The following is a 26,073-nucleotide window of genomic DNA, read 5'->3' on the forward strand; positions in this document are numbered from 1 at the left end:
GGGGGGGGGGGGAGGAGGTGCGTGGACCTTACGGTAGAGAGGCCCGAAAGGCCTCCACAGATTGTGCCTGTATGGCCGGGACAGGTAAACTGTTCCACTCTCGTATCGAGCGTGGGAAAAATGAGAATTTGAAACAGTCTTTCGTTGCAGGGATAATATTGTATTTAAAGGCGTGGCTACCTCTGGTGCGCCGCTGTGCAGGAATAAGATATTGTTCAGAGGGTATGCGCATGTGACCGTGAGTTATTTTGAACATTGTAGTCAGACGTGCCTCTCTTCTTCTGTGAGTGCCTCTCTTCTCCTGAGTGATGAAACATTGTACTATCGGTTTTCCAACACTGACATTGAAAATGTAAGTGCCCTCATGCATGTTTTACTTTGTTAAACAGTATTGTATAAGTTGGATCACTAGAGATCCTTACCTTAGACCTTAGGTCCTCCTGTGCCTACAGGCACATTGGGCAGCAAGTTTCCATCTGGGCCGAGTAGCTGCAGCCTCCTCAGCCTCTTCCCAGGCAATGTTGGCCTTCTTGAGGTTCTGAAAGGTTCTTCGCCAGGTGTTCTTTGGCCCTTCTTCCTTCCTTCTGCCCCCTGGTGGCACCCAGGTCATGGCCGTCTTTGAGTGGTGCTGACTTGATAGGCGTAGGATGTGGCCTGCCTGTTGCATCCTCTTGTCTGTTATAATGTCCCCCAAGGGTTGGATCTTCGCTCTTCTGAGAATCTCCTCGTTTGTGATGTGATCTTGCCATCTTACTTTCAAGATTCTTCTCAACATCTTTTTTCCTAGGCCTTGATATCAATACTTTTAAATCAATATAGTATTTATGTCATGAATATGTCACATTCTAGAAAACTAAACGGAACATACACGAAGATGTTGCGAGTGGTTTTCAATACACCATGGTGGAAACACACTACTAATGAACAGTTATACGGTTCGCTACCAAATGTAACTTCAGTAGTCAAATGTCGACGACTAAGCTTGGTCGGTCATGTAATACGTAGTGAAGAACCAGCCAGTAGGCTTCTACTCTGGAACCCTGATACCTGTAAGAGAAGAGTTGGACGCCCAAACATAACAGTTAAGAAACTTATTGAAACTGAAACTGGCTTGGAGGGACATGAACTTTTCTCAGTGATGTATGACAGACAGTTGTGGCGAACTAACTTTGTATGCTCCACCTCTACGGAGGATGAATGATGATGATGATAGTATTTATTTCAAAGTATTTTCTATATTCTGAAGGTGGTGCAAAAGCCAAGCTTCTTCCAGTGGAAGTGGATTTTGTTGTCCAGACCTTCAAAGAAGCAGGCTTCTCAGACATACAGACGGTGTACTACCCTTCACCGGAAAGGTCAGAGTTCAAGGTCACTGATGTCAAGGGCATGCTGTTCTTCACTGCAAAGAAAAGTAGCTAAAAATTGCAATTAGGCCATGTTGATTTGATTGTATGGATGACATCCGTGCGTGAACGAATTTTTGGCCATTTCCAAAAAAATGAAGTTTTCAACCATACTGTAAATCGTACAAAGCAGTTGCAAAATTAGCAAATATATATCGTAAGTTGCAAAAAAATATTGGAAAACGATATCAATATTGTAGAATGCCAAAATCAAACAAGAAAGACGAAAATGTAAAGAAATGAATTTGAAGAGTAGATTATTTGCCATACTATACAATGTACTGTCATTTGTTCAACCTTCATGACTACGTACTAGGTTTCATAATGAAATCAACTTTTTTTGCCAAACTTTTTTTTATTCGCACGCTCGCATCAGTTTTGGGGTTCCCAGAGGATGTCATCCATATAATCAAATTAACATGGCCTTAGCTTTGTCATAAAAGTTTAGGATTGACATTATCTCAGAACAAAGGTTGTAGATATGATTGATATTCTTCTAAATCTTGTTTCATTAAAATAGTATGGAATTAAAGTTCAAAAACAGTTGATACAAGAGCCATAGGTTTCTACATGTACCTACTTAATATTACAGCAATGATATCATCATGCAATGAATAATAATTATGGCAGTTTGCAAGTTAAAAAAATATTGACAAAATACCTTCTAAATCACACATTTATTAACAAGAAGCAGCAATTTACACCACACTATCATGACGATACCAATATTTTCCTTTAGTTAGTAGCTGGACATCACATGTATTGGAAGAACAGCTGATCTATTTAATTTTGGAGCAATAATAGGTTGAATCAAGAAGACAATTTTACTATGAAAAATGTTTTATCATGTTACCTAACGAATCTAAAGGCAAAACAAAACAAAGAAAAAAAGAACTGTAACTGTAACAACATTTTTCTGTGTGTTTTCCTGTGCTTTATGCTTTTCAAATAGTTAAGTACACAGTGTTAATATCATTTACAGTGACTGTATGACTACATCATTTTATGGTACTAGACCAGAAGTATAGCACTTCTCAACTACAAAATTTTACAAAGCTTCAAACATCTTGAAAGACAACAATACTTTAATGCTATCAGAAGGGCAAGATTCATAAAATTACAGCAGATAATATTAAAATATCTTCAGATATTTCTACTGCAAAGTGTCAATACAACTAACTTATCTACACTCTGAATTACAAATCTGCATTAGAATACTCTGTTGAGAAGTTATGATTTAAATTTCTACAAATTTCCCTTTTTTGTTGCTGCCAAGAAATCTAATGATATGCTTTTAAGTTGATTGCTTTCTGCATAGTCTCTAGCTTACCTTACATTTGCAACCTCAAATTTATACTAACAAAGATTTTCTAACAATAAATTTTTGTTTTTTAATCTTTATGCACAAGGCTGATAATCAACATACTGTACAAGACAGATTTCAAATTATGTTTTTCTATCTACATAAATTTAAGCGTAGAATCTTTGATAAGTTTAGATTGCTTTGAGGTAACTGATTTACAAAAAGAATTAGAAAATGTCTCTCCTTTGATAGTTTTGTCATACAGCCTATCCCATAATAGTATGGCCTCATAGTATTGCCAAATACATATATGCCAGACTCTATGATTCCTACACTGTTTTAAGAGCAACTTTTTTTCGACACCCAAATTGGAAAGGCCTAAAATTTCAGCTGGTGTAATGAATAATATATATTTTGATTAAAGATTCTATTACACATAACAGTTCAAAATATCTTACATCAAATTATGGTCAATACCTAACTTTAATCTTTAATTAGCAAATTTTTACAGGAAATTACTTTCTGGTTTTAATCTCTAGCTTTACAATGTAAATAACACTGATGGTTTCAAAGGTTTTTGTCTCCTTTGTTGTAGTGAGTGACAGAGTCACATAGTATTCAAGTAACATACATACCTACCATGCTTACTTTTATAATGAGCAACTTCAACTATGACTGCCATTTTAATGCCAACCCCCTGCAATAGAATGGTACATTCCATTTCGCATTTAAAACTCATGGTAAGGTTGGAACAAACTATTCTAAAACAGGTAATTACAATACCTTTTGGTCAGTCACTTTTGCCCCTTGCTGATAGATGTTGCCTGCTCACTCAATTTGAACCATTGGTGACATTTACACATTACAGCATTTTAAAGATGCCTAATGTCATTTTGACAGCTTGATTCTTCAGTCAATATTCTACTCACTTAATAGTTGAAACAAGTCACTATCCGAAAATTTATCAGGAAAAAATATCCTAGGTTGAACCTTTCTTAAAATTGCATTAAGAAGACTTATTAGGCATCCAATGCAATTTCAAGGTGGCAAAACTGGAATATACTGAATAAGGCAGTCTGTTAATATTAACATATATTGCCCCATATTAGTACATTTGTTTCTGAGTATTTCATATTTTGGGCATACAAATCTGCAGAAAACAAGCCCCTAGGTGAGTTTTATTTTCGTACACAAAAATCAGCCCAAGACCCTTTTCCAGTAGCCGTTTACCGTTACAGAATGGACCTATACCATTATTACATCACAGTTTGTTTACCGCAATGAATGCCGGTCAATAGATGTTTATATTGTACAGGGATGTGTAGCGCGGTGCGTGTTTGTGTAACGTTAGCGTTAGTCTAATATAAAGCTTTTAATACAGCACTACTTTCGTCTAATGTCACAACTAAATCACCCATGCGGCATGTAATGCTGTGTCAACACAACTAGACGCAGCAAAATAAGATATACCTTACTTTGAAAACTTTGAAATGATCTTTATTCTTTAACTGACCGTTCTAGAATGTTCTTTACAACAGGTAAACAAACTGTGACGTAATAATGGTATAGGTCCATTACTAGTAGGAAGAACAAACTGAACCGAACAGAACTGGCAAGAAAACAAGTTGGTACTGTGCTCTGTAGTTTCAGTCCTCATCCTCCACCTCCTTGTACTCCTCTGGTTCTGGTTGTTCCACGGGAACGTCCTTCATGTGACGCAGGACCGCGTGGACACGGATTCGCAGGCGGTTCTCAAAATCATAGTCCTTGTAACCATCCTGTGACAAGGAAACATTTGAGCCATTTTCAAAAGTAACATGATCATACAGTGTATATAATTATGTTTACTGAAGGAAAACATATTGTTTTTGCTCAGTTTCCTCTTCTTCTCCAAACACTAACCTCTGACCTGGCCAATGACCTGATTTGTTGACGTCTGTCACCTGGTGTGGGGTTACATAATGTTGCAATTTCATGGTCTGCTGTGCTCCTGTGACCATATACTAATAGTACATGTATGTGAATGTGTTTGAGTAAAAATTAACAGAGCAGACCATGTCTGAAGGTAAGCATTATACATTTGCTTTGCAAATGTTACTAGTTTGATGTTAAACTTCATAGCATCCAATGCAATTTCAGGGTTTCAAAACAAGAGGTATTTCTGGATGAGAAAAGGATGGCTGATACATGTGATATATTGTACAAGGTGCAATATATTTATTTACTCACCTTTGCTTTAATTAGCAAGGCCTTTCCTTGGTCATGAGTCTGAAATGTAACATCAAAATATGGTTTGTGTCAGCAATTTGGTCTTTTAATACACAGCTTTGATTAGATAATAAATACCATGCTACAAATATACAATGTAGTACATACATTGTACACATGTCAACTAGTAAATACATACATGTACATTTAGTTATAATGAAAGTTCATCTGTGTTGGTAGTTACATGTTTAAAGTTAAAACTTTTGTTCCAACACAACCGCGACAGGGGTCGACATCGTCTACCAGATACCTTTGACCCAGTGTTGACGTCACACTTCAAAGAAGCCACGTGACAAGCTTCACTGGGTCAGTCTACTGAGGAAGACCAGAGTGACTGGTCGAAAGCTCTAGGTGAGAGAATCTTTTGTGTTGGAACAAAAGTTTTAACTTTAAACATGTACATTAGTTAGTATTAACTAAAAGAAAAACATTTGAGTCAAAAGTATTAGTTTACTTCTATGTTTATGAGGCCTCAGATTCTGTATCTAGAGTGTAGGATAATCAAATGATTTATCACAGATTTTTACAACATGTTTTATGTGTACAAGACTTTACCTCTGCCTTCTCCAGATACAGCACTCCTAACTCATAACAGGCAAAAGGTGCCACATGTTGTTCCTGATGTGGACTGGAAGACTTGGCAAGGGCAGCTTCAAAACACTGGAATATTAACAACAAGTCATGTATCAATAACAAGGTTTACTTTTCCTCTATAGGGATGTGCAACAAGCACACAAATGTTTGCTTATGATATATTGAAAATACAATGTATGCACAATAACTAAAATAAATGTACATGACTGTACATTTTGTTTCAAGAAATGACTTATTTTGCTTCAACTTATTTTGAAATATTAGAACAATGTACATGTATCTTAAGAATTGAAGTATTGTCCAAAGCACAATTAAATCATTACTTTTATTCATTGTAAAACATTGTAACATGTATTCTAAGCAATTAAAATGTCCCAGAACCAGTACATGTAGTTGAACCTAAGGCCACAGCGAGTAATTTTTTTATGGATGACATCAGCGCGCGCATTCATTTTCACCCGGTTTTGAAAAAAAAAAATTTGTTGCCCTCTGACAGTGGTCAACATGCCAAAAATGGGCAAAGATGTCTGTTGCCATGCCAGAAGGTGGATAGCAGATAACTATGAAGAGAGGAGACAAGAAAAGGCTCTTATTTAATGTTTTGTTTTTTACTTTCATGCAGTGATAATACTTAATGTATATAAGATGGCGGCTGTGTATATGTAATGTTCCCACTGAATCAAAACCATTATTAATGATTGCATCAAAATTTGAAAATGTAGGGATCTTGTTTTTTTTCGGCCCACCTTGTTTTTTTCACCCGCTCACATTAGATTTGGAGTCTGTGGAGGATGTCATCCATAAAATTTACTTACTGTGGCCTAATACACTGTGTGTACAAATGTATACGTACAGTCATGGCCTCATCTCTGTTCCCAAGTATACTGTGGATGGATCCCTCGATCAGGAATCCCATGGAGATCAGACTCTGATCTGTCACCTTACCACATTCTGCAACAGTAAAACAAAGTTAACTTTCTATTAGCATGGTCTACAGATATACTAGCTTTAATAACAATAATTCAAGGTTAGAAATACCAAGTATATGCAGGTTAGTGCAAGTAAAATTGGAGCTGTGCAGGTATTTCTGATGTCTACCTGCACCTAACCTGCAATGGTCCATGTACTGGGTATATGCAGGTTAGTGCAGGTAAAATTGGAGCTGTGCAGGTATTTCTGATGTCTACCTGCACCTAACCTGCACTGGTCCATGTACTGGGTATATGCAGGTTAGTGCAGGTAAAATTGGAGCTGTGCAGGTATTTCTGATGTCTACCTGCACCTAACCTGCACTGGGCCATGTACTAGGTATATTCAGGTTAGTATAGGACTGGTAATATTGGAGCTATTCTGATATGTACCTAACCTGCACCAGTCCATGTACTCACAGGGTATATAATGAACTTTCATTATCTTACGTGTATCTCACTGGTAGAAACCTACCACATAACTGTAAAAGAACACAGATAACAAAAGCATAAACCCGTCATGCAGCTTTTTATAGTGTTTAAAAATAACATCTTGACCTTGAAGCATTTTCTGAAGGTCGTCTGTGTCACAGGTGGGGAGGGCTCTCCACAGATACAGGACCTCCAGGGCCAGCAACATCACATACTCCCTGGTCTGGTTCTTCTTACCAGCCTTCAGAAACTGCTGGGCCTATCAGAACACATGTTACATACTGTCACTGGTAAATTATTAATTACCAAACATGTAAGAAACATGCTGATTGGTGAGCACAACACATACATCATTGGTCTGGTTCTCCTTAAAAGCCTTCAGGAACTTCTGGGCCTATCAGAACACACGTTACAATGGTCAATTATTATTAACAAATTATGTAAGAAGCATGCTGATTGGTGAGCACAACACATACATTGTACATCATTGGTCTTTTTCTCCTTACCAGCCTTCAAGAACTAATCGGCCTATCAGAACACATGTTACATGTCACGCTCAATTCTTTTAATTCACAGAAATGAAAGAAGCATCCTGATTGGTTGAGATTTTAATTTTTTTACCTTTCTGACAGTGTAGAGTTCCAAAGGGTTTCTCTTCTTCTGAGCAAACTTGGGCACTTGTTTGAACATGTCTCTGGACTCAGTGATCTTTCCCTGGGCACCATAGCAGACTGTAGGTGTTAAACACAGACAAAATCAGTTCTGCACCTCAAGGCAGATTACTACAAATATTCTCCAACCAACAATATACAATAAACAAATGATAACAATACCAAAAATCGCTTCTTACTTGCTGAGAGGTAAGCATAGTAGCACTGAGACCATCTGGACTCCTCCTTTAACCTACATGGACAAAGAAAAGAACTCATGTTAACTTTGTTACCCATTTTATGTCATATCTGGGCCATGATAATGCTGTGAAAAACAAGTATGGTATAAAACAAACCTCTGAAATCCACTGAGTGCTTCTGCAAAGTTCAGCTTCAGAAGTTGGGACCAACCTAAAAAGAAAAAAAAAGAAAATAACAGTAACAAGTCAATCAACAGTCTTGTCATGACAAATTACAACAAAACAAAGGAAAATCCACTGACCACTTTCAAAAAACATGATACATGATATATGGTTTTAGAATATTCACCTGAATATTGGATCTATTAGTATTAGCACATCACCACATTTGGGGGTCGTGTGACGCAGTCGGTAGCGTGTTCGGCTCACACCCAAGAGGTCACAAGTTCGAATCCTGCCCATGTCACCGATCTTGTGCCCTTGGGAAAGGCACTTCACCCAGGTGGAAATGAGTACCTAGCTTCGAATGGGGAGACCCACTTATCGAAAAGAGTAGGGGACCTTCCCGGTGTGAGTGGTTCAAACCTTACAGTCCGGTATTACATACGCAGCTTGTACATGTACGTACATGTACAAGAAGTGTGTTACGCCTAAAGGCGGTTTACCGGTTATGCGAAACAAACAAACAAACAAAACCATAATCGCTACTTACTGATCTCATAAACACAGAGCAGTTGGATCTCTCTTTGGTCCTTACAGGCCTCCAGGGCCTGGTTATACACAGCCAGGGACTCTTCATTCTGACACTAAACAGATACACAATCATATACTGTAACAGTATTGTTAGAACTAGGGCCTACATTTGTAGGAATGAAAAAAATGTTGAGTTTCCCATTTCAGTCCTGAAATGGGTAGGTAGGGATTATCTTTTCTTTCTTTCTTTTTTCCTAGACTTTGGCTTATAAACTAACATACAATACAGTTGAACTTTTAAGTAAAACTTGCACGAGGACACTTTTAATGTCAATGTTGGAAAACTGATTTTACAATGTTTCATCACTCAGGTGTCAGATTATGGAACTATAAAAGGTTAAAAAAATTATTGAAGGGGTCCACCAAAAAAAGGCTGGGGTCTGCAGTTTTTTCTACGATCGATTGGGAAACAGCAAACACAACATGGTTATTGTACATGTAGCTACCCAAAGCTACAATTAGAGAGGAAATCAGGTTATAATTATGTACATGGTATACAAGAGAACACCAATACCCTATGATTATAGTACATTGTTGTTCCCCAATTGTTCAGTAGGATTACCACATGTTTAAAGACTGACCCTAAGCCTGAGAAGTCTCCCCTTGAAGAACAGAAACAGGGCAGATGTTGGGTAGGTGGCTTCATTCTCACGAAGGATCTTCTCTGCTTCACAGAGACCTATAATCACAACAAGATTACATTTTGAATCTCACACCTTTAATACAGAAAGTAACAAACAGGTAACATTACTAACAATGCTACATTCAATTTGGTATGACTATAATTCACTTTTCTCTTTGAAAGGCAGAATATGATGAACAGAAGTCTATTCAACTTCTTTCAATCAAAAAGTATATCGAAGAATTTAGATGCGATATTTGTGATCTAGTCAGCCACCATCTTTTCATCATTTGACAGAATTTTGTTGCTCATGACAGAAAAAAAATTTGCCCAATCTGTCATCTTTGACAGAAAAATATTGGAGATGTTATCAAACTAAGCTTAGTCTACCAGCAAAATTTACCTCTCAAAATGCAAGAAATATCTTTCACTTCAGAGGGTAAAGATTTAAACATTTATCCGGGAGACGACCCCCCCCCCCTTACAGGATCATGGCACGTCGAGTAATAATAATTTGAGATAACAGAAAAAGATTTTCGCCTGGCTAAAAAACTGAGTAGAAGGTTTATTGAATTCAAAATCTTTTTATTTTTTCTATTCTTGAAGTCAAACATACGTATACCTTGCTCTGCACTGCCACTTCCCAGGGCAAAAAAGGGTGTAGCAACCAGATGGTACCAGAGCAATGACAACCTGGAAAAAAGAATAAATCACCCTCAACTTATACAATATTTTACAGTAAAGTAAAACTTGCATAAGCACACATAAACTGCAAAACCAATTGTACAACGCTTCATTACTCAGGTGTTAGATCATGGAGCTTTATGTCTCTTGCAGGAGTCCACCAAAAAAAAGGCTAGGGTTGGCAGTTTTATCAAGTGTCAGTCAGAAAACAACATTTTTTTTTCCTACGCCTAAGGGTTTAGGGTTAGGGCTATACCGGTCTTTCTGTCATTTGGCAGAATTCTGCCACTCACTGTCATACAAAAATTTAGCAAGAACTATTAGAGGATGTAAGTAACCCTTACGTAGCCAGTGGTGCTTTCATGTCCTGACTTTTGCTGGCTGTCTTCAGACACTTCAGTCCGATGTCGCGCTCCACACGGAAACCCAGCATGTTCACGATCTTCAGCAGCGACGGCGGAATCATGGATATCGTCAGCTGGAACAGTCCGTAACCGAAACTCACCGCGCCCAGCAGCCTCCCGAGCGTTTCCATGGACGGTAAGTCCTCCGTGCTTGTGGCCATCGCCATGGCAACAGATTTACTTTTGGAGACGCCGGCCCAGGCTGCTTTGTTCTTGCTGGGAATGTTCTCGCAGGACGCGCTGGTCGTCACCGAGCTTTTCGCCGCCTCGCGGGAAATCTCGTAGCTGGACTGTGATTTGCTGGGGATGTGGCGCGGTGCGGAGTCCTGTTCCCCGTCCGTCAGGCTGTCCAGGCTGGACTGCGACCCGTCCACCTTCTGTCCCGTCCTCCACTCGCAGTACGCGATCAAGTCCGTCACCTCGCGGTAAACGCGGTTGTAGATTTTCCATGCTTTCCTCAGCACCCACCCGCCTTTCACGTACGCCGAGAGCTCCTGTTTGATGAACGTTAGCATCGCGATGTAGAGCTGGCAGTCGCCGACGATGATTTGTCGTTCCAGGCGCTCGGCTACCGTGAGTTGTACGGTCTCCTTGGGCGCGGGCTTGTTGCCTAACTTGTTCTTGATGGACTCTAAGAAGCCCTCGTCTGTAGTGCAGAGGTGCTCGGTCGACTTCAACATCTGCATGGCAGCTGCAATCTTCTCTTCTTCAAATGTCATCACAGCATGCTAGAGCAGGCAGAGAAAGGACAGGATTTAATTTTAAATGGAACATATCATTACTTTCAGTGTTCAAGCTTGCATTATCAGTATAGGGGCCCCTATTTTGTGATTTAGACCCCTATACTGTGATTCACAACCCTATGCTGCATTTCAAACATAATTCAGAGTGATTACAGTCAGAACTATTTTTTTTTTTGCAATGTTTATTTTTTTCCACTTAAAATGCCAAGTGACCATAAACTAGTAGTACACTGAGCACAACAGACAAATTGTAACAATTCAGCTCAGGTACACTGTGTGGACTTACCATGGTGCTTACAAAACTGGCCCCTGCACTCATCAGTGGACTGTACTGCCTGAAGAGAAGAGAAAATCATAGAATCTGATCATCAGCAAATTTTAATTCATTCCATTCTTTACCTTCGTTATTCAAAGTAAAAATATATAATATTCATTCCTTCCTTTAAGTCAAAGTATAAATATCATACTTAGTTTAAGTATAAATATTCATGTTTATTCCAGAGATGGGTGTATTTATCAGATTTTGGAGGTTTCTTTGTGGGTACATTTACTCCTGGGGGTTTATTGTTTATTTGGGAGAAGAGAGTGATTATTGACAGTCAATAAAAATGTCCTGAAAAGGTCCTGGGTTTGACGTAAAGATCAATCGAACTCTCCAAACACAATGCTGTGACTGTCACAAGCTGTTGCCCTAAAATACATTGATTTTTGACCTGAATCTACATTCCAATTGTGTGTATACCCCATCTGTGTTCTTCAATAATCATATACTAATCATATTTTCTAGCTAAATTGACGTATATGAGACAAGCTGGGAACAATGCTATTGGTCTACAAACAAGCAGTGATTTTAAATAGTACATATAAAGACTTCAAAGGTATCTTACTTTCTATTATATAAATTATGACAGATCTCTGCTTACACAAGTGAAATAGGCAACAATGTATATACCAATTTACATGTTTACTATTACCATATTAACTATGTCAAGGGAGAAAAGATAGATGTCTAAAAATTATAGTGATTAGAAATGTTTGTAACATGAGTCCAAAAAAGAACTAAATCATGATCGTGATTTTTTTTGGAACTCAGTTTTCGGATGTCATTCCGAGTCGGACCAGGTTTTAATAGCTGAACCGGTACCCTCTCCTATATGGCAGTATAAACAATAATTGACACCAAATGCCAGCTATTGAATTAAGCGACGGTAAAAAAGTCAATATTGTCCACTGTTTTGGTTGAGTTGGCAGAACTGGAATTTGATTTCCAAGTGGATTGACCCAATTTGTACTGAATTTTGATAGCTTGGCTTTTCTGTCATATAGACTACTGGGCTAAGGCCTGGAAAAAGAATGTTGTGTTTCCTGTTTCAGTCCTGAAAAAAATTATGGTTGGTAGGTAGGGATTATCTCTTCTTTTTGTTTCTTTTTCTGATCTCGACAACAACTTCAAGTTATACAATACAGTTTAATAACGTAAAATTCAATGAGGACACTTATTTTCAAAGTAAATGTTGGAAAAACTATTGTACAACTCAGATGTCAGGTCATGGAGCTAGAAAAGGTCGATCAGCTCAAAAAATTTATGTTCCTTGCAGCGGTCCACACAAAAAAAGCTAGTATCGTCAGTTTTTCTACTACTAATTCTAGTGTCGGTTGGGAAACAGGAAACACAACATTTTTTTCCTGGGCCTAAACTGGCTGCAGCACCTGCTCTAATTCTAATCAATTTTCAACTGGATACTACATAAAAATCAATATCTTTTTTTTTTTTTGGTACTACTGGTAACACATTGATTCCAATATCCTGACTTAAATGCATTTGACACCTAGCAAAAAAATGGTCCAAAACAGTCCTACTATCTAAAATTAAAAATCAAATTATAACTCCAAAAGAAGTGTTGATATAACAGACACCGCAAACTGTCTTGTTGTTTAGCTGACTCTCAGATGTGAACATCCAACCGGATATAGGGTCAAAACCTACTCAGTTTCAATCGATAGATAAACATCAAAATCACATGACAAAGTGTCAACAGACGATGACAACTTTATTTTAAAAAAATTAACCGATTCAACTTCTATATATATATAATATAGCAAACAAAAACAACAGAAATACATTTCGTGAATCTCTCTCTCTGTTCACATATTTGTCACCTCTTATTTCTACGTCAGTTGGCCTAAATAAAGGATTACGCAACACTTTTTGTCGGGTCAAAAGATCAAACAAATCTTTCAAAAGATCTAGAACGTTTCGTCTTATGTAAACAATATGAAATTGAATTTTACCAAGCTGACTATATTCTACAATACGTCTGGATTAAATGTGATAAAGGCGGATTAAAAACGGATTTGTGGGTGATATTTTACCTGTATTTGTTGAAGAGCATGTCTGATTCCTGAAAACCGTTGTTTAACATCAAGTTGATCCCGGCCAGAGCGAGCCGAACGTCGTCGAATTCGATCGGTTCCATGCCGTTCTTCGTGAAACCTTCCGCCATGTTGTCTCGGAAGTTGTGAGAAATCTTCAGGGATGTAGGGAAGGCGGTTAGGTTGACCAGGAGGGCAGGAAAGGCGAGAAATCTGAAAGTGTGTCAGCAAAATCTTAGCCGAGATTTACCGGTTCCGCCATTTTGTGACCGCCAGTAACCCCAAACCTCGTTATCGATTCAGACGACTACATTACAACCATGGGGTGTTTTATAAACTGCTACAGAAAATAGGAGAAAATGTTGAAGTCGAAAAATCATATAAATATTTTAGCTTGATAAAAAATCTTACTGAAAATTTATCATCTAGCTTTTGTATGATACATTCGTGTAAACTTAGTTGAGAGTTCATTTATTCTTGAATGGTTCCCTCATTCCTATTAGAATTGGTATCACCAGGGTCAAAGGTGAGCTACATCGACCAAGACACATGGTGTGTATTATTTTGTACAAAAAACGTCTCAAAACGTTGGTATATCTTCACATTTGTGAGTAGGTAAGGTGTCTCGTTTTCAAACTAAATGACTACGTAACTCTGACATAACCGGTATTGTAACTTTTGCATGTTATTCTTTTTTGAACGCCTCAAGGTGTAAAACCTGGTGCCATGGTGTCATATAATTAAGCCTCAGGTCGTATAACCGCCAATTGAACCGGTGTACATTTGTAAAAGTAAGTGGTTGTTATAAGAAATGACCAGGGGCTTATGACACCATACGCACCACACACGCCCAGTATCGAGTCCAAATCTTACGTTCTTGGAGATTAGATCGCATTGTCTGTACTGGCTTCCTTGCAAACTCAAAAGTTGTCTAAATTCAAAATTGTTGTCTGCTGCTCATCACGTTCCCATGGTACTGTGAATCGGTGGACCCTATTGGTTGGGGTGTTTATCACCACATCTGAGATCATTATTCACCACTGGTAAGGCTATGGCGTCATAACTACTAGTTATATAAGATGGGGATTTCTGGTTGGTCATTAACGCCATTATAACTTAAAACGATACATGTACAGTTTAGAAATTGGTAGAAATCTAACTTTAGTTATTTAGTCATCAAACAACTGTTGCTTAAAAACTTTGATTTTAACATGTCACTTTCCTGAACAGATAATATTGAAATGGAGGACGGTGTTGATGACAAAACACAGAACAACGACATATTGCAGTCAACATCCACAACAAATGATGACAGACTCTCACAAGAACAAGAAGACAGATCCTTTCTCAGAGAACGCTTTTTACACTTTCTTAAGGGCATTCAAGGAAAGCGGACACACTTTAAGATGTACGAGAAGACAGAAGTTGACGCAACATTCCAACTCTCGGACATCGATGGCCAAAACTTCCTGGTGTCCGATCTGGAAACACCAATGGGGACACAGCCACAGGCAATGCTGAGGTGTGCTGACATCATTTCCTGTTCTGTGGACGTTAGGGACTGGAGAGCACAACATGTGATGACCATTTCCTGTTCTGTGGACATAGGGACCGGAGAGCACAAGATGTGATGACATCATTTCCTGTTCTGTGGACATAGGGACCGGAGAGCACAAGATGTGATGACCATTTCCTGTTCTGTGGACATAGGGACAAGAGAGCACAAGATGTGCTGACATCATTTACTGTTATGTGGACATAGGTACTAGAGAGCACAAGATGTGCTGACATCATTTCCTGTTCTGTGGACATAGGGACTGGAGAGCACAAGATGTGATGACATCATTTCCTGTTCTGTGGACATAGGGACTAGATAGCACAAGATGTGATGACATCATTTCCTGTTCTGTGGACATAGGGATTGGAGAGCACAAGACATGATGACATCATTGCCTGTTCTGTGGACATGGGGACTGGAGAGCACAAGATGTGATGACATCATTTCCTGTTCTGTGGACATAGGGACTAGATAGCACAAGATGGGATGACATCATTTCCTGTTCTGTGGAGTAGTGGTAGCGGGGCCATATATGCAAATGAGCACTTACGTGCAAAGTAGCTGAAGAACTTTAAGAAGCAGTACGAAGAAGGTCCTCTTTTGAATAAGAACTTTCTACCATGAAGCAGAGCAGAGATAAATAAAATTACTATTATGTCATTGATTTTCTGTTTGTGTTGCATTCCTTTCGTGTGTCCTGTGCATGAAATATACATGTATGTTAATACTTTAGGTTAGCTATCAAAAGATCAGATTGTTTTATTTCAGCATTTAAAGCTTCAGGACATATTAGTAACTGTTATAAAATATTTTTTGTCTGAAATTATGAAAGTGCATTGCATAAAGGTAATCGCAAATTATATGAAGAAATATGCAAATTATTGGTAGGCAAATCACCCAGTAGTCGCCCGCTTTTAGGCCCGTTCACACGATTATGATCGAATTCTAGGACGAGATTCACCGCCTCTGGTGGGAGCACGTCGGCATGCGGCCGATCGCGAGGTACGCACCAGCATGCAGGTCGTTGACCTCTAATATTGATAACACGCTACCTTCACGAAACAACAATGAATGTAGTTTAGGCGAATCGTGATCGGGCACGGTTTTGAAGGAACGTGTGCCACGTGGACGTGAGGAATGCGGTTTACCTGATGAATCGCTGTACGTGTTTCCGTGTGAACAGGGCCTTAGCCTACCATTCGTTCATACCATACTCATAATTCCTTTGTTAGAAAAATAATTCAGTCAGTCTCCGTCTGGTGTTCTAGCCAATCATAATGGCCTTTGATTCTCCAACCAATTTCCTATAGTGGCATTTACATATCTGTGCAAGTACCTGGTTCCACGTGATTTCCTCCAGATATTTCTTTGCACACAGGGGCGCAGCAATGGCCTTTGAGTCGGATTCCCAATCTTGCTACTTACTTTGCTTTTCGACATTCAGTCATAAGTTCTTTGCTGTTCGTAGCACTTGTCCTCAATAGTATGAAGTTACTGTTGGGCCTATGCTTCCTGCTGGTGGCCCTACGCGTGGTATGTGCTCAAAATGTTTGGGGCAACCAAATCCAGGGTTTCTACCATCTAGTGGAAAGAATGAAAGCCGCTCTGCAGAGAGAAGCGTTGGACATCCTGACCAACTTGGATCTGAAGTGGCACGAAGTCATCTGGACGAACGCCAACATGAGTCGGCGGTGTGAAGACGACATGTTGAAGTATAGGGAAGACCTCTTCCATAGGGAGAACTACGCACTACACAGTAAGCAATTTACTAACTCTACGCTCTACACAGGAAATAATTCACTAACTCTACGCTATATACAGTAATTTACTAACTCTACGCTCTACACAGGAAGTAATTCACTATATACGCTGTTTTCACTGTCTCTTACCATGGTACTAGTAACTGGTGTTGGGTTACATCATGTTGCAATTTTATAGCAGGAGGGATTTAGACTGCTGTCACCACATATATTAATGTGTTGGAGTAAGAATTAACAGAGCAGGCCATATACGAAGGTAAACATGCATTTGCTTTGCAAATGTTACCTTTTTAGTTTTTAATTAATTTACCCGATCTAGTGCTTGACGCTTGTGGGAAACCTCCGAGTGGTATACTAACCGGAAATCTGAACTGGCTCGGCAGTTATCCTCAGTGCGTCAAAGTGACTACAGAAGAGTACAACATAACTTTCAACGGGAAATACTTCTTGGCACAACTAGTTCTTACAGAACAAACCAATCAGGTGAGGCTTTATAATTACTACTTGGCACGTCTAATCCTTACCGAACAAACCAATCAGGTGAGGTTTTACTTCTTGACACGTGTAGTTCTTAGAGAACAAACCGATCAGGTGGGGTTTATCACTTTTTTTTTTCATTACAACAGCATGACTAGAGTTAACTAGTTCACGGTTTAGATTGCACATGCAAGAGGTCAAATATAAGGCTCATTTAGTTTTCCATGTCGGGCGTATTTCTTAATGTCTCACGGGCCTTCTTTACCCTCTATGCATGCGCAGTTAAAACTAGGAGCTTGCTTATTGGTATCAATTTTTTCGAATACTGATGTGCATATTCACTGTCCAATGCTCAATTGTCTCTATGGCGTCCTAGCGTTTATGACACCCTTTTTTGGCACGCTAATAAGTTACTGAGAGTAAATGTTGTATTTTGTTGCTGTGTTCTATACCAGACCAAAATCTCCCTGAAAGTCGGCCTGTGCGTCCCCGATTCGTGCACGGAGCACGACGTCATTTTGCAGCTAGAGAACAGTAAGTAACATGTCTCTATACGATACTTAGGTTAAACACCCGTATAGACAAATATGAAACTATGTAATTATTGGGTTATGTGCCAGTTAATCACAATTTCAGCACCAATCGAAATATGCCACGGAATAAATACCTGACGTTAACATCGATGAAAATGAAAATGATGGAATAAATGAATGGCTTTGAAAATGCTCTCACAGTTGTATTTGTTCTTATTTGTTTTTTCTTCTTCCAGACCCTCTTTTCGGGTACATGGGGAATTGGAGAGTCCTAAATATAACGGCTTATATACCGGAAGTTGCGCCCATCAACCCCGGGACAGTGTCTGCAATGTAGGTCTTTTTTTTACTTTTAATTAAAATATCGAACTTGACCGGCATCTTTCTTTTCCTTACCTAACCACTAAATATCATTAACAAGCATCTACGTTTTCTTAATCTTCTTTGCAATGTACTTATGTAACTATGTGTGTGTGCGTTTGTCTATATATTTGTGTGTGTGTCTTTAGTGTGTGTGTGTGTACATTTGTGTGTGTGTGTGTGTGTGTACATGTGTGTTTACAGGTACATGTGTGTGTATGTGTGTGTTGCATTGTGTGCGTGTGTGTTTGTGCCCCATAGTTTAATTTTGTATATAAAAGTTACCCAAGACAAAAACGTACATCTTGTCTTTCCGTTTGCAGTTTCATCTGTGCATTACTTTGCATATTGCAGCTGGTTGGTACGTTGTATGACGTCATCATTGAACGGCCTCGAAAAAACGGTAGTCGGAAGGTACGTTATTCCAATATATTTACTGGAGCATAATTGCATAATCCTCTTAATTTTTAGTATTTTCCAGGAATTAACAAACAAGCTTAATACACATTTATCGTGTTTCCCGAAGGAAAACATATTGTTTTTTGCTGTTTCCAAATAAGGTCAATGACATGAACCAGAGGTCTGTCACCATGGTAAATAGTGTTGGGTTACATCATGTTGCAATTTTATAGCAAGAGGGATTTAGACTCCTTTGCTTAAGTAAGAATTAACAGAGCAGACAATACTCAGAGGTAAACATTATGCATTTGCTTTTCAAATGGTACTCTTTTTTTTTCTCTAGAATCTACAGGCTACGCTTGAAGAAGAAGGTAAGCTATAGATATAGGGAATAATGTTAGATCAACTTCAGTTGTGAACCATGATAAGGAGGGGGGGGTACAAACTTAGTCACGTTTACGACCGCATCATGCCTACTGCAACGCCATCTAGCGGCGCGAAGTAGAATCAGGCATTATTGCTGTGACTGATGCACCAAATTACACGTGTAAAGATGTTAATTTATGCTACTATACATCATATTCTTGTGTCAGAAAAATATGTGTTGCAGCAGTATTTTTCTTTAAAAATAAAACATGATCAGTTTTTTCCTGGCATTCTATAATTTATTCTATCTTATATGATGTATCCAAAAAATGGGTGCACCAGTGCACCTACTGCCAAAAAAATAATTTTCAGCCCTGGATTGTGATGACTAATCGGCAGCGATCTATCCTTTGTTCATGATATAATTATTCAGGTATTTCCCGCCGACTACTTCTGGCCTTTTCCATCTATAACAACCTCGAGAGGCTTTTCAGCACCAAGCAGACGTCTGGCAGTATCCCCTGTCTACACGGCATCCGCTTCCTCAGTCTCAGCTGGGTCATCTTGGGTCACACGTACATCTACTCAGTCGAAACTATTGGTAATTACATGTACCGCCATGAAAAATGGAGGCATTGTTTTTGGGGTGTCTGTCTGTTTGTCTGTTTGTGTTTCCGCAACTTTAAATTTGTGGTCAGCATAACTTCAGAACGCCTTTATGGATTGTAATCATATTTGGTATGTTGGTAGGTCTTAGGAAGACGAGTTAAGTTCAACAGATACCAATTATGCCAATGATGACATAATTGGGTAATTACCAATAGTTTCGACTGAGTAGATTATTATCGAATCGACCGAATCACTCAGTCATCTGTCTGACACAATCCATGACTTCATGCACGTGTGACGTCAGCAATAGGTCAAAGGTTCTTGGAAGTCTGTATCACCTCCCGTCCCGGTGGGTGCGCCCTGACGTAGTAGCTGACCGTAGATATAGATGACCGTAACTTTCTGATAAATCTTAACGTTGCAATTGAAAAATACAAGGTCAGTCTGAGAGTTTTGTAAAGATTGAAATATTCATATCCCTGTAACTTTGAACTTTTTCTTTTCTTTTCCTAGATAATCCGGTGGTGCTACTTGAAATAGTCAAAACGTTTACATTTCAAGTGGTTCTCCAGACCATTCTGGCGGTGGACACATTCTTTTTTCTCGGGTTAGTGTAACATTTGTTTCTAGTTTATTCAGTTTGGTAACATTTTCATGTATTTTCAATTGTTTTTGCAGTAACATATATTTTACGTATGAGAGCTTTGTCCATTATATTAATCACAGACTTATGTATAGTTATGGTTCAAAGCAATGTGTGAATTTCTATTCCGTGTTAATTATGGTCCTAATTTAACATAATGTTATCATTTTTATGGGTATGCTTCTAGTGGGCTACTATTGGCGTATCTCTTGTTGAAACGATTGGAAGAGTCATCAGAAGAAGGAAAAACGATCAGATTTTTGATGCTGTACGTCCAAAGATACCTCAGGTAAGGTAACGGTTACTTGTCCAAGATACTTACTGGCATATGTCAAAACTTTCTTCTGGAAACGGACGAAAATCCGTAGATGTCATCAATATTACGAAGTCAACATGGCCTTAGTGATTCACCATGACTTGCACCAACACAGATGAATTTTAAGACAAGACTTGTCTTCATATATGCATGTCTTCCTTCTCCTTTACTTTAAGGCTGACTCCAACATTGCTGTTTGTGATCATGGTGGTGGTATGGGTGCTGCCTCAGCTGTTTATGGGACCCATGTGGCACTCAAAGTTGAGTTCTCTAGAGGGCTGCCGGACAAACTGGTGGAAAAACATCCTCTACATAAACAACCTCCTCCGTGACGACCAGGCAGTAAGACACGTTCTAGAATCCAATATCAATACCAATTACCATGGTGACAGACGGTCTGGTTCAGGTCATTGACCAGGTCAGTGTTTGAAACGGAAGAAGAAACAGAGCAAAAACCAATGTTTTCCTTCGGTAAACATAACTTGAAAAGTAACATTTGCAAAGCAAATGCATATTGTTTACCTTCGCATATGTTCTGCTCTATTATACGTTAATTCTAACTCAAACACATTCACACATATGGTGACAGGGGTCTAAATCCCTCCTACTATAAAATTGCAACATAATGTAACCCAACGCCAGTTACCATGGTGACAGACGGTCTGGTTCAGGTCGTTGATCATTATGTAACTTTTTTTTTATTTCTCATGTAATATGTAGTGTCTGGACTTCACGTGGTACCTGGCTAACGACATGCAATTCTTCATCATCGGGGTTCCCATAGTCTACCTCCTCTACAGGTGAGATCACGCTGAACTATTGGTAAACAAGACTGGCAATGTAAACGTACGTTGCCATGGCGACGATGGTTGCTGTTAGGGTTATTGTTTGCATGGCACTGCCATCATTTAATGATTTTGAGGAAGACTTGGTACATGTTAAGTCTAGACAGATACAGTGCACTCCTCCCCTGAGTGTATAGTGAACGAGCCCCGGGGTCACAGAAAGTAGGGCCATCAGGGGCAGACAGGTCTTCCCAAGGGTTTGCAGGAATGTGGGCATAGATGTGGGACAGAGATGTGCCTGTGGACATTCCATTCTTGTGGACAAAATGCCTGCACACAATACTGTACCATTAGGCTCCTCCCTGAGACTTCCCCCCAAAAAAAGTACTCCCGAGTCAATTGTTTTTGCGATACTAACACTTGTTTAGGTACACGACTCTAGTTACAGTAGTTTGCTTCTGTCCATAGGTATTGGTACGTCGGCCTTGCAGGACAACTGGCCCTTCTTCTGGCCAACTTCGCTGCCACGGCCGTGGTAGCAGTGGAATATGACATCAGGGTTGACTTCTTCATTGCCGAGTGAGTCTCTTAGGGTTGGACAAGTTCCCACAAACTCACTCTTTACAATTTACTTCATGCTCATTACTAAACAAGGCTCATGGGAGCCACGATTTGGGTTACTGAACAGGTAGTGAAGACAGATGTTTGTTGACCTTGGACTTAAAAAGTTTAAGATTATACTCATATACGAGACTTGCCCTATCAAGCATTAGATGGTCATTTCCACTTGGCCGAACCAACTTTCCACTTGCCCAAAATACACATGACATTTTATGTGCAAAGAAATTATTTTATTTTAGAGTTAATAATGCTGAATGTACATTAGAAATGAACCCGTCTTTTACGTTTCATTTGGGAAGAGCGCAAGAGCGAAGAAATAGAGATGAGCCCGACCCTAAGTTCACGGAGTACTACATCAAACCCTGGGTCCGGATTGGTCCGTACCTTGTCGGCATGTTGGTCGGTTGGGTCTTGTACAAGACGAGAGAGATGCGTCAGGAGAACAAACGTGATGAAAAGATGGTATTGGTAAGCGCATTCTTCTTCTTCTTCTTCGTAAGTGACAAATATAATAGTAATTCCAGTTTTGGTGTCAGCATGAAAGTTCATCTAAGTTGGTACATTACATTATGAAAAATTTAAACTGTTCTCCAACTCAAAATTTAACTCACCGGAATTTTCGACTGAACCACTCAGTCTTCCTCAGCTATCTGACCCAAATGCTGTGGACACGTGATTTCCCCACGTGTGACGTCAGCAAAGGGTCAAAGGTTGTCTGAAGTCGATATCGCCCCCCGTCCCGGTTGAGCGATGGTTGAAGTGCCCTGATGTATATGGCCTCTCTTGAAGTAATCCTGTTCGGTATCCAAGATTCTGATCCCCTCCAGATCCAGTTTTGGTGTCTTTTAACCCAAAATGCAATTTGCAAAAGGTGATCCATTGGTTTCTACCAGTCCCGCACACATAGGGGTGATATCCATGACCCAAATCCATGTTCACGTTTGATCTGCCTATTTCACCAGAAGGCATCGGTGACGTAATGGGTCCTATTAATCTAATTATCTGGCCATGAAATTACTACTCTGTTAACATTAGTACATAAAAGAACATCTTAATGAAAATGATAAAGAGAAGCCAGAGAACGAGTAATCACCTGACAGAATTCGGTAGGCTGTTGGCAGCATGTTAGTCCTTCTACAATCACGGCATTCGTTGTATCTTATCCAAAAGACATACATATAATATAGAGTAAATCAGTACCCTCTGAACACCCCTGGGGTATAGCTGAGGGAAGGGGGAGCGGTGCGCGGCTATGGCAGGGCGACTGCTGTTTGGCCTTTAAAGGCTTTACTGTCGTGGCCTTCACAACTTGGCCCGGCAGTTGACGAAAATTCATGCATGGACGGATGTCATCCATATAATCAAATCAACATGGGATATGAATTTAACAACTTTAAATAGATTTACGAATGTATAAAATCTTCGCCTTCTTGTTCAGTGGTTAGTCTGTATCGGCTGGTGCACCGCCACAGCGACCGCCCTTGCCGTGGTGTACGGCATGTACGGAGTCTACAACGGGGCAGTCCTCACCTACTCAGGCAACCTGTTCTTTGTCACCGTGCACCGGGTTGTCTGGGCCATGGCGATTGGCTGGATGGTCGTCGCCTGTTACCATGGATACGGAGGTGCTAGTAATGACGTTTGTCTATTTGTTTGTTTTATTAGCGTCTCATTAGTGTTGCATAAGGAAAACATAATGTTTTGCTCTGTTTCTTCTTCTCCTAACAAATAAGGTCAATGACCTGAACCAGACGTCTGTCACCATGGTAACTGGTGTTGGGTTACACCATGTTGCAATTTTATAGCAGGAGGGACTCCTGTCACCATATATATGAATGTGTTTGAGTAAGAATTAGCAGATCAGACCATATGCAAAGGTAAACATTATGGATTTGCTTTGAAATTTTATTGGATGTATCTTGTTCCTACATCACTCACTCACTCACTCACTCACTCACTCACTCACTCACTCACTGTCCGTTTACATGACTATTCTAAAAATGCCTCGAGTGTGCTAACGCATGTTGGTAGTAAATGAGTATCCACCTACACCATTTAAACACAGGTGTGGTGAACACTATCCTGTCCTGGAACGTCTGGGTTCCCCTGAGTCGTCTGACGTACTCCGCCTATCTCATACATCCCATCGTCATGTACCTGACGTACCACACTGCCGAGAGTACGATACACCTAACCACCTTCAACATGGTACGTACATCTCTAACTCAGTACAATAACTGCTGCGTGATGGTGGAGAATATCTTCTTCTAGATACCCTGCTGCTTTGACATAGTTCCGTTTGGTGTAGAATATATGCATAGCATAATAGCCAGTTAACTACTCTCCAAGCAGAGGTTTTTTTTATTCCAACATGTAATCACAAGACGTCTATATATATAGTGACGGCACATTCAAGTTTTTTTCAACTTACGTTATATCAAATTTTATGCCACCACCAACACAGAGGACGAATACATTTACAGGGCAGTAAGGTAACCGAGAAAAGTCGTGTAAAGTGCCTTTCCCAAGGGCACAAGGTAGGTGGCATGTCAGGACTCGAACCCGGACATCTTGGTTCCGAGTCGTTAGCAGTCTCTGCCGTTGTGTACGCCACACGACCCCACAGTCACCACTTTTACTCTACTGTACATGTGTTTGTATTTGCTTGCATAGATCCACCTGTTCCTGGGACATCTCATGCTAGGGTACGGCCTGGCAGTCCTGGTGTTTGTGTTTGTGGAGAGTCCTATTATCAGTCTACTGAAGATCGCTGTGGGAAACAGAGCTGCACCAAACCAGCACCGTCCTTTAGATTACAAAAGTTTACCGTGAATATAGTTTGAACAAACCAAAAATGATACACGTCTACCAGCCTCTACCAGGCTTGGGGAGGCGGCTGAAAAGAGTAGAAATCGGCCAAATAGAGAGATTAGTATGCCAAGGGAGTTTGTCCGTTGAGAGAACATTTGGGGTGCGGCGAAATGTTCTCTCAACGGACAAACTCCCTTAGCATACTTATCTCTCTATTTGGCCGATTTCTACTCTTTCCAGCCGCCTCCACAAGCCTGGTACCAGTAGAGGCTACACGTCTACAAACTATTCTAAGAAATAGAACTTTTATTTGATTTACATTCAAACTTGTACCGAAGAAAAATTAATTTGGGACGTAATGCTTTCATCATCATATCCCCTGTAAAATCGAAATAATTAGATCACTAATGTTAAAACCCCTCAACCATGGATATCAATTGCTTTCCTGTCAGATAACAAGCACGTAACAAGTACGTACACACATTTAACTCATTGGTAACATCGATAGAGAGACCTATAATGTCTTCCTATGTTCTTCCTAATATCTTGGTGTCCGGCCATGAGTTACATGTAGTCAATAAAAAAACGTCGCCGAGGCGGGTTTTTTGAACACCACATTTATTTATTTGTCTTTTGTTTTTCAAAATCAAGCGAAAATTAATGCGCAATGATGTCATCCATAAAAATTACATGCTGTGGCCTTATGGTATTACGGCGAACTTTTTTTCACAAGACACCCTATGAAACTAAGTATTATCCACCTGTACATGACACTGCACTTTTTACACAATGTCATGCTAATACACCGCACTGCTACCCTGGAATCCAGAACTCGTTTTCCGGGCCGCAAGATCCCTTCGCCCGCTGGTGTAAATTACCGCTACGGGGGAGTCTAGCCCGGGCCGGACAAACCCCTCGGGCTCAACTCCCCCGTAGCGCTAATTTAGGCAGGCGGGCAAAGGGCTCTCGGCTGCCAAAGGAAAACGGCTAACGGTCCGATACTACCGCACTGTTATGCTGCGCTCACTTGGTGGCTTTATTCGGTGGTTATAGCAACTGACAAGGCTTTATCACACCATATTCACCTCGGGGCGGGACATTAACCCTTAATTATTGTACCTAGTTGCATGAGTTTGCAAAACATTCTCTCTATGTACAGGTAACATACATCAATGCATGACGTTGCAAAACATACCAAGGTTAAACTAACTGACCACGCCCCCTCAACATGACTGTGCATATAAACAGCCAACATAATACGCATACCAAAGACCGCAGCAAAACGTAACGATGTAATGGTTTAGTCAATAGCTGCATTATCATTTCAGCCCAAATCTCAATATTTTATGGTTGCATGTTTTCTTGAACTAATGTTGTTAATTAATATAAAAAGTCACTACACTACAGAGATTGTGTGGGATATAGAAATTGAAGTTTA

At 39.7% G+C, this 26,073-nt stretch overlaps 5 protein-coding genes across 5 annotated transcripts in view; 4 read left to right on the top strand and 1 right to left on the bottom strand.

Annotated features, from left to right (window-relative positions):
• Window positions 1-1,478, top strand: part of LOC109476350 (nicotinamide N-methyltransferase-like) — a 5,548-nt gene extending 4,070 nt beyond the window's left edge. Inside the window, exon 6 of the mRNA XM_019777278.1 lies at window positions 1,247-1,478. Within this exon, the coding sequence (XP_019632837.1) occupies window positions 1,247-1,419 (173 nt within the window). The 3' untranslated portion in view covers window positions 1,420-1,478. The remainder of the gene's footprint in view (window positions 1-1,246) is intronic.
• Window positions 1,479-4,188: 2,710 nt separating this feature from the next.
• LOC109476309 (tetratricopeptide repeat protein 39C-like) lies at window positions 4,189-13,688 on the bottom strand. The gene is made up of 14 exons (XM_019777223.1): window positions 13,398-13,688; window positions 11,311-11,359; window positions 10,222-11,009; window positions 9,816-9,886; window positions 9,153-9,250; window positions 8,531-8,624; window positions 7,975-8,029; window positions 7,819-7,871; window positions 7,590-7,699; window positions 7,095-7,227; window positions 6,422-6,519; window positions 5,530-5,634; window positions 4,936-4,974; window positions 4,189-4,484 (listed from the first exon to the last, which is right to left on the bottom strand). Exons 1-14 carry the CDS (start codon window positions 13,526-13,528, stop codon window positions 4,353-4,355), a joined length of 1,956 nt encoding a protein of 651 aa, XP_019632782.1. The 5' UTR covers window positions 13,529-13,688; the 3' UTR covers window positions 4,189-4,352.
• A 659-nt stretch (window positions 13,689-14,347) lies between these two features.
• On the top strand, window positions 14,348-15,440 carry LOC109476407 (gem-associated protein 7-like). Its single transcript, XM_019777343.1, has 3 exons — window positions 14,348-14,440; window positions 14,628-14,919; window positions 15,177-15,440. The coding sequence occupies exons 2-3, from the start codon at window positions 14,639-14,641 to the stop codon at window positions 15,232-15,234; spliced, it is 339 nt and encodes a 112-aa protein (XP_019632902.1). The 5' UTR covers window positions 14,348-14,440; window positions 14,628-14,638; the 3' UTR covers window positions 15,235-15,440.
• Window positions 15,441-16,334: 894 nt separating this feature from the next.
• Window positions 16,335-17,734, top strand: LOC109476251 (O-acyltransferase like protein-like). Its single transcript, XM_019777136.1, has 3 exons — window positions 16,335-16,711; window positions 17,035-17,198; window positions 17,648-17,734. The coding sequence occupies exons 1-3, from the start codon at window positions 16,441-16,443 to the stop codon at window positions 17,732-17,734; spliced, it is 522 nt and encodes a 173-aa protein (XP_019632695.1). The 5' UTR covers window positions 16,335-16,440.
• Window positions 17,735-17,967: 233 nt separating this feature from the next.
• Window positions 17,968-24,735, top strand: LOC109476401 (nose resistant to fluoxetine protein 6-like). Its single transcript, XM_019777337.1, has 13 exons — window positions 17,968-18,058; window positions 18,409-18,499; window positions 18,828-18,855; window positions 19,284-19,451; window positions 19,973-20,066; window positions 20,290-20,391; window positions 20,595-20,760; window positions 21,139-21,218; window positions 21,672-21,782; window positions 22,124-22,292; window positions 23,263-23,449; window positions 23,890-24,032; window positions 24,498-24,735. Exons 1-13 carry the CDS (start codon window positions 17,979-17,981, stop codon window positions 24,654-24,656), a joined length of 1,578 nt encoding a protein of 525 aa, XP_019632896.1. The 5' UTR covers window positions 17,968-17,978; the 3' UTR covers window positions 24,657-24,735.
• Window positions 24,736-26,073: the final 1,338 nt, after the last annotated feature.

Source organism: Branchiostoma belcheri, unplaced genomic scaffold (assembly GCF_001625305.1).
Source record: "Branchiostoma belcheri isolate BF01 breed outbred unplaced genomic scaffold, Haploidv18h27 scaffold37, whole genome shotgun sequence".
In the NCBI taxonomy this organism is placed as follows: domain Eukaryota; kingdom Metazoa; phylum Chordata; class Leptocardii; order Amphioxiformes; family Branchiostomatidae; genus Branchiostoma; species Branchiostoma belcheri.